The following is an 8718-nucleotide window of genomic DNA, read 5'->3' as shown; positions in this document are numbered from 1 at the left end:
TTTATTTTGACAAACATTGACTGATAAATAAAACTCCACTTGGAAGTGAAGAAGCACAGTGTTTTATTTTACTTTTCGTAATTTCATTTAATCAAGGTTTTCAGGACATTTTACTCTCTGCATGTTCATGGATTGACAATATTTCAACATCCGAGCCAGGAATTTGCTTTCTCAACTCCGACAACGTGTTTCTGGGTGTAGTTGTATTGGTAGACTTGTGGTCCGACAAAGAAGTAGATAAAACCTGAGATGAGGGAGAAGAAAAAAAAATCAGATGATTCACATATTTAACCTTTATCATGTTGTGTTGTCTGGAATGTTTTCGCCGTTTGTTGTTGATGAGCGTGATGATGAACATCTTTCTGAACTTAAGTATCCACTTTTGCTCACAGCTGAAATGGCAGTATATCAAATGAAGGCCTTTGAGTGGTAAAGTGGGTAAATTATACAGTTTAAATCATAGAGGGGATCCACATGCTCTGTAAAAACTTCACTACACTCAGCTGGTGTTGCATGTAAATAAGCATTCCTGTGCTACTAATAACAATACAACTTGCAAAAGCCCCCTGAGGCTACAGACAGAAGTATACTACCTCCTAACCCGAGGTTACTGCTCTTTCAAATAAGGACAGCACCCTGTTTGTCGACTGTAGTTATGTGGCTCGTTGAGGAACATTTTTAGATTTGAGTAACAATCAAAAGAACAAACAACTTAACTTACAAACATACATTAAAGTGGAAAATAATATTTACACCGGCTCACCCTCTTTATGAACGGCGGCATTTATTGTTGTGTTGACTCCAGGAAAGTCATCGCTGATGTACTTTGGGTAACCAAAATCCATAACCCTTCGGTTTTCATTGTAACTGGAAAAGACACAATATGAACAATGTTCGTCAGAAATCATGACTCATGATCCTCTGGTCCTCTTTCAAAGCGGAGACAAAACATTTGTTCGTGGCTGCTACTGGTACGGTCACATCCCGAAAATCCAATTTGAGCCCTTTGCTCTCCGTGTGAGGTCCAAATGACGAACGAAACATTTCAGTCAGATCTGAGTCAACATTTTTTAATGTGCAACTCTCTACCTAGCGGTGCTTTGTCATTTGCCTCGGTTATGCCACAACACTTCTATTTAATATAATATGATTTTCAATGCTGCATGCGGGGGTGCCCTGAGTCCACCACTGGTCACAAGTTTATAAGACTGGAACATTGCTATAACTGATAGCAAAAGTAAAGATATTTTTTATCAAATGTATTAATGTTACCTCCAGTAAATATCATGCATAAAGAAAAGGGTGCGTCCTGTTTTCACTATGTGCACTGCTGCGTCAACGTCCTGGACCCAGGCTGGAAATCCAAAGTGGCTGAGTGCTCGAGGCTTTCCCTTCACAAGAGAACCTTTCACTGTCCAGAACATAGACTCTGTCGACGCAAATAAATCAAATTCAGGTTGTTTTTTTCATAAATGAGAGGTGAAATTATTTACTTTCAGGTACTGAATTATTAAAAACTGTTACCGTGAATGAGGTAAGCGGTGGATCTGCGGGGCACCCAGAAGGCCGCATCGATGCTGGTTTCAATCTTGGGCATGAAGTTGGAGATGGGACCTTCTTTGACGTCAAAATGCTCATTATGTTTAATCCAGAGGTATCTTGTGGGAAAAATATTGCCGCTTAAGTCGAAACTTTGTTTTTTGACAACCTAATCTGGACATTTTTAAAAATTGGTTATGCTAAACAGGCTGTAATGTGATTGCTCGGGGCAACTGCTCACCAACATTGTCAATGAACTAACTATATATATATATATATATATATATATATATATATATATATATATATATATATATATATATATATATATATATATATATATATATATATATATATACACATATATATAATTATGATATAATTAAAGAAAGGAAGAATAATCATCAACACACCTTTCTCTGAAAAAGAAGGTGGCATCCCCAAGACTGGACACCGCGTCAAAGGTCAGATCCGAAGCACATTTGTTCTGCATGAGTTCAGGGAACAGAGATCCCGACTGCCGGGGGTTTAGCTGAGAGCTCCAGCCGAACCTCGACAAGTAATGCGGACGACCTCTTACTGGACCTATCACACACAACCACTCGAATCAACACTCAGGATTTAAAAATGTAGCTGAACTTCATCAATGTTACTGTACTTTAAGTAGAATACATGTACAGTTGTAAATAGATAGAGCTTGGTTACTGTAAAGTGCGTTGATATTTGCTACATCTTCTCTGGATAACAGGTTGGCTGAACAGGAGGGTTTGTAGGTCGGGTACATCAGTGACTCTGGGTTTCTGGAGTGCTTCAGGCCCAACGCATGGCCGAATTCATGTGCAGCTACAACAAACAGATTAAAACCTGCAATAGCACAAAGAAAGTGCATCCAAATGAGTGATAGTCTTCAGTATCACAGTGGAGTGACAGCGTTATCCAGTTCAGCACCTGTTTCTCCGGCTGTCCAGTGCTCATCGTCGTCAAAGTGCGTGTCCCCTCCAACGCCCAGCCCTGGACCGAAAGCGTGAGCCAGTGTGCCTCTGGGTCCGTCAAACGGATACAAGTCCCCATGTCCTTCACGACACAATCCAGGCCAAACATGAAACAGAAAACCCACAGAGAAAATTACGGGTCTCCGTTCGTCTAAATGTGATTGTGTTTTACACGATGCTTGTTATATCACTGAAAAGTGCACGTTTCATCCTGTGACTCAAGCTGCTCAATGCACTTCCAAATGTCATGTACACCTGCCCTGCCTGTGTGAAGCAGAGAAGACAAACCCACCATAGGTCACAAACTCCACCATGATGTCAGCGTTGCGGGTGCGCGACCTGACGAACGTCAGACTGCTGGCTCGGGCCCAGACGCTGAAAGCTGACTCAACCAGAGAGTCCACAGTGTTGGGAGGCAAATCTCTGGTGTACCTGCCAATACTGCAACAGCAATGAGTACACGTCAAGACACAGTGTTCCCTAAATATAAATCAAAGAATAATGGCCAATAAAGTCCATAAAGTCCATAAAACCTTTATGATTTAAATGGTTGTACAGACTTTGCTGCCTGTCGTAGTTTCTCTCCAATTATGTATCTATTCTGTATGTGATCCAGCAGAAGTGCCTCAGACAGGACTAACAAAGAAATGGATCAGGACCTTCCAGACAGTGTTACATAAGTTCAAGCATGTATGGTGAGCTTGGCACTATAACAAGCCCATAATAACGCACAGAGGCTGGAATCCCAAACCCCAAAAAATCTGTTAACCACAATGATTTGTGACAGCTGCTATTCCCTATTTCTGCCAAAGGGTTTTATTGCCTGCTGCCTCACAATGTATCCCACGTATTGGCGGGGTTTGCATTTCATGGACAACCAGACCGTTATATTTTTGGCAAGTTCAGCCTAGGTCAGACAAGCCTACATTATCCATTTACAGACATATGTTTCAGACTGTAATTCTACTCCACTTTAACAGCAATAAAAAAGCGATAGCATCTTGATCACTAAACATCATTAAAGAGCACATAGATACCTGTAGGTGATGACATTCTTGTTCCACCGTGTCCCCTGGATGTGGCTGTACTCTTCCACATCTGGAACGCCACATCGAGGGCTGCTCATCGTCTCCAGTGTGTTTGAGTCCAGCACGCCTGTCACATTGAGACCAAAGAATATCTGCATGTCCTTCACCTTGGAGGTGAAGGAGGGCCCGCTCCGCTTCATGCGCCCCAGAGGCTCCTCTTGCAGGTTGTAGTACTGTTGGAGGTATTCCTGCGAGTAGATTCGAGCTCCAAATCAGATATCATGTCGCACTGAAGAGCCAGGTAAATCAACTGGTCCTGCAACAACTCAATGAATGCCAAGGTTGAAGGTATTCCCACTGTGGATCCTTTTTTATTTTTTTTATTTCATGCATTAAAGTAGACTAAACATTATCGTCATGCTTTGTAGCATCCATCACATTGCATATTACGTTCATTCATAACATCTACTATAAATCTGCACCTTTGGGGGATCAGATTTACAGCGTCAAATGTAAATTACACCGTCTAACCAAAATCCTTCACAACAAGGATTTTGCAAACATTGGTAATTAATTCCCACGCAGATTGTCTTTCCCAACAATTCCTTCCACAGAAAACAAGAAATACATGTATGAAAGGAAATTAGGGAGAGAGAGAAAAATCTGTTTCAGCATGCAATTGAACAAATTACAAGGACTCCGAGGTCAGTGCAGTTACTTACCTCCGCCCCCCACCCACACAAAAACAAAAGAATTAAAAATGTTTTCTCTACATCCCACACACATACGAGAACGGGTCCTTGCAATGTCCTTCCTTCGATAGAAATACCTTCAAATTGGCATGCTTTTGGCATTGTTCAAGAGCTTAAGTCACATGCAGTCCAATTTCAAACTTTTGTAATGCACCTCATGCAATTATGCACTTACTGTGGCCAGCTGCAAGTCAACCTGTGGTTCAGTGGAAGGAGAGCTGTCTCCCGCCGGCATGACTGTGGGCGCCGTAAAACACGGACCGGGCATAAGCAAGACCAACACACAGCAAGAAAGCAGCATGACATGCATTTCACAGACTTAACACGACATGAATTGTAGTGGCCTAGTTTAAGCACATGGAGATGGAAGTTCAGGTTAATGAGGAAGCCTTTTAAATGGTTATTGTGACTCATACCACTTGCAAATCCAAGGGAAGCCTCAGACAGTGCAATGGAATTAGGGAGGGGTTTGCAGAGAGCCAAGGAAAGCAAAACGAGAAAAGAAAGAAATGACATTTCACCAGTTTTTGGTCACGTGACATGTTTGCTCCAATGATGATGTAAATAGATAACATGTTCAGTGGGTGGTTTCAATCTCAACATTGTATTCATATTTATTGCATGTTTAGGACTGAAATTGTTCCAATACAAATTAAGTGACAATAAGAATAAAACACAAAATTTACACTGGAAGTTTTAGAGTGCTTTGAGCTGACTGGCAGACAATCCCAAACAAGTGGTTAACCTACAACGTGAGGCAACACACAGCACAGAAGGAGATTCTTCCTGCAAGATGTGCCCATTGCTGTAACTATGATTATGTTCGACATAAACATGTTGATATTCCCACCATTAAACACCAGGCAGCTCTGATATTGAGTAAATGGTTTCCACAGTCTTGTAGGGGAACCTCAACTTAACTCTCTCCAGACTGATGCAACACAATCAGCTGGGTGGCACCGCTCATTCCCACCCACGGATTCTGCAAGGGCTCCCGAAACAGCCCCAAGGAAAACTCATTTGTGTCCCGTTTTAGCACCAAAGCATTGTAAGTTTCAATGAGAGAGGGAGCTGAGAGGGAACTGCAATTGCAGGGGTGGATTCAAGGCCTTCCAAAAAGAAAATGGCCGCCAGCCAAGCCGCCGAGACTGGCAAGGGTGGTGCCGCGTTACATTCAGGCTACAATTACGGTTAATTGGTCATTTACGGGAGCAACAGCGGTCCTCTGCAGGGCAACATGGGCCAACTTTTCCAGAACGCCGTGCTTTTTCGCAGAAAGGCCTGAAGAATTTCTGTCGCTCTGGTTTTATGGTCTGAGTACAGACGAGGTAATGAAGTCATTTTAAGCCGGAGTGATGACTGGGGGTATTTTGGAGCTGCAAGGACACAAGCTGGAAGAAACCGCTGTGATATTTAAACCAGCAGAAACGTCTGTGTTTTGCCCCGAACACACACTTTCACACTGACACAGTGCCAGAGATGTTACAGGACAAGTTGCTGAGATTACTTTGTTAATCAATTTGTTCCTAAAGACTTTATCCTGTCCTGAGAGACCTCAGTTAAAAGCAACCGTTTCACTTCACGGTTCATTTTCCTTCATTTCATTGAAAAGTCAATCACAACACCCATCAAACCTGAGAATTCATTCTTTCTGCTTTTCTTGTCCCAAAGAATCACAACATGTTCTGAAAAAGCTCCAAATTGTTTTAGAAAAATATCATTATCCATATCGCGAACATGTCAAGGCAGTTTTGTGTTAAATTGATGTGGCAGTACTGATTCCCCAGATTTCAGCTGATCAGGAAGACGCCTGAGGTCAGATCAGAGTCTCTGGTTGAGTCTGCTAAAACTAGGCCTGCATTAAAGAAGCAGTGTGTAAGATTTAGATTTAGTAGCATCTAGAGGTGAGGTTGCAGATTGAAACCCCTCTGCTCATGCCTCTCTTCCCGAGCCTGTCAGAGACATATGTGGTGGCCTTCAGGTAAAGTTAGAACGCTAAGCACCCTGGATGGAGCCTGTGTTTGGTTTGTTTGTTCTGGGCTTCTATAAAAACATGGCTGTGCAGCATGGCGGACTCTGTGAAGAGGACCTGCTCCATACTATATATATATATATATATATATATATATATATATATATATATATATATATATATATATATATATATATATATATAATTTTATTAAATATATATATATATATATATATAATATATATATATATATAATATATATATATATATATATATATATTTAATAAATTTGGGGGCGACTAGCTCACTAGGCTAAGAGGGTTGTCTGGGAACCGGAGGGTCGGCAGTTCGATCCTTGGTGTCCTTGAGCAAGACACTGTCCCCCTAGTGGCTCCCTGGGCGCCTGTCATGGGCAGCCCACTGCTCCCTGGCACAGGGATGGGTCAAATGCAGAGAAAAATTTCCCCCTCAACGGGATAAATAAATAAAATAAAAAAAAAAAATATATATATATATATATATATATATATATATATATATATATATATATATATATATATACACACAAGCTGCTCATTCTAATTTAACAAAAACACAGCAGTTCTTAGTGTCAGGTTATAATACGCTAATGAAAATAAGTCACATTAGTTTACACACTGTTCCTTATAGTTGAGGAAGGATCAGAATTAACCTAGTTCAAGTCATGAAGAAAGGTCTTCATAATGCACCGATAGGCCACCAAGAGGGTTAGTGCACCAAGCTGCTCTCAATCCTTTATCAGGAGCCAGTCCCCACACCCTGTGCAACAGGTGATCTGAATAGCCCTCCAATCAACTCGTTCAGCTAAAATGAATTGGGGGAAAAAAGGCAAATGACAGCAGGAGTCAAAGAATGAGGGACTGCTGCAGTTACATATCCTTTATGAGAAATAGACCCTCAACAAAACTGAAGCAAATGACGGTACCGTTGAAGCCACGATGAGTTGAATTTGCACATTTCAGACTTTGTCTCCCCCTCATGGTAGGCCAGTATCAAATAATGTCACCGAGGCACAGTTTGAGTCCCTATATATCTGAATTGAGATGAATGAGTGAAAGCAACATCTAAACTGCAGTCATTTCAACTGGGACTATTTTTCTGCTAAAAATAAGGAACCCATGAGAATAAATCTAAAGAATCTATAATCACGCACATTGTTCTATTTGTAGTGGCTATAAACAACATTTTGGATGGAGCAGCACTCGCTCTGTGATGATTAAAGTTTAGTTTCTCTGAGAGCTTTCACAATCTATAGCCGGAGGCCGAGCGAGCCAGAAAGGGCACGTAAGACGTGTTAGTGCACATGCACTTCATTGTACAACCTGTGGTAAAGCAGACAACTATATTCGCTTGCCATCAATACAAAACAGCCCAAAAGTAACAGATGAGACTAGATGGCAGGTACATTTGTAGTGACACTGATACTTTGTTTCAGGAAAACATGTAAAAATGTGTTTTTACAAGCTCTTTTGATGAGCGTCAGCATGAGGTTGAGGTAACACTGGTGCATGATAGGAGACTTGCAGGGGACCAGTGAGTCCAGAGACAAGTGTTTGTGTGCTCCCGGTCCAAAACAGCCTCTGCTGCCCCCTGTGGTTTCTCTCCAACACATGCAGTTCCTAAATGTTGCTGAGTGGGCCTGACCTTACACCACGGCAGTCGCTGTGGTTCGAATCTCTGCGGTTGTTCGGCAGTTGCAGTTGCTCAGCACTTTAATTTAAGCCCTTTTCGGTGTTTGATTTGTGGAGGGTTAGGTTTAATTACAGTTTTGATACTATTTCCGATACATCTTTCACATCCGTGTGATCTAAATCATCTCTTTACTGTAAACTAGCTGATTCATATTTTGACTCACTGACCTTTGCTCTTTGTTGTTGTTGTGTTGGATTTGTTTGACAGACGCTTTCGTCCAAAGAGACTTACAATAAATGTTCCGCACTTCTACTTTAAATGTCAATGCTTATTCTGCCTCATCACATTTGTCACGTTGGACAGAGTCTTCCAGTTTTCATTCTAAGTTAAAGGCTAACATGTTAGCAAACAAATTAACCAACTTCACTGCATTCAGGAGGAACACAGGTATAATTGTTACGGAAGGGTCAGTTTGTACAGCATTTGTGTCCAAACTTTCTGACCACAAAAACAGTAAAACAAACACTTTTGAAGCCTTCCTCCGGATTAACTGAAAGCGTTGCTTTCTTTTAAATGAATTAATTGAAATGAATCACAAAATGAGAATATTGTCGAAAGAAAAAAACAAAAGCACAGATCCTCGAAGTGCTTCTCCTGTGGCGCTTTTTTTATTTATTTTGAAGCTTGTTTGAAGGATCTACAGTCACACAGCAAACATTCGGTTAGTCACTAAATTAATACCTACAGACATTTTTAATCGGCTA

At 41.1% G+C, this 8718-nt stretch overlaps 1 protein-coding gene across 1 annotated transcript; it reads right to left on the bottom strand.

Annotated features, from left to right (window-relative positions):
• Positions 1–143: 143 nt before the first annotated feature.
• On the bottom strand, positions 144–4621 carry LOC137870230 (matrix metalloproteinase-20-like). Its single transcript, XM_068707273.1, has 10 exons — positions 4487–4621; positions 3569–3807; positions 2824–2972; positions 2488–2613; positions 2245–2403; positions 1953–2124; positions 1525–1658; positions 1273–1429; positions 764–867; positions 144–244 (listed from the first exon to the last, which is right to left on the bottom strand). The coding sequence occupies exons 1-10, from the start codon at positions 4619–4621 to the stop codon at positions 144–146; spliced, it is 1476 nt and encodes a 491-aa protein (XP_068563374.1).
• Positions 4622–8718: the final 4097 nt, after the last annotated feature.

This window comes from Cebidichthys violaceus, unplaced genomic scaffold (genome assembly GCF_023349555.1).
Source record: "Cebidichthys violaceus isolate CVI_PGR_0920_01 unplaced genomic scaffold, fCebVio1.0.p SCAF_1, whole genome shotgun sequence".
In the NCBI taxonomy this organism is placed as follows: domain Eukaryota; kingdom Metazoa; phylum Chordata; class Actinopteri; order Perciformes; family Stichaeidae; genus Cebidichthys; species Cebidichthys violaceus.
This window is presented reverse-complemented; position numbering and strand designations above follow the sequence as displayed.

Bases quoted from the DNA above. Each gene is read 5' to 3' on its own strand.
- LOC137870230 (XM_068707273.1), bottom strand. From the start codon at position 4,621: ATGCATGTCATGCTGCTTTCTTGCTGTGTGTTGGTCTTGCTTATGCCC. The intron at 1,430-1,524 runs GTAACAGTTTTT...TTGCGTCGACAG, and splicing joins CACCGCTTACCTCATTCACG to AGTCTATGTTCTGGACAGTG. The intron at 245-763 runs GTGAGCCGGTGT...CCCTCATCTCAG, and splicing joins TGCCGCCGTTCATAAAGAGG to GTTTTATCTACTTCTTTGTC.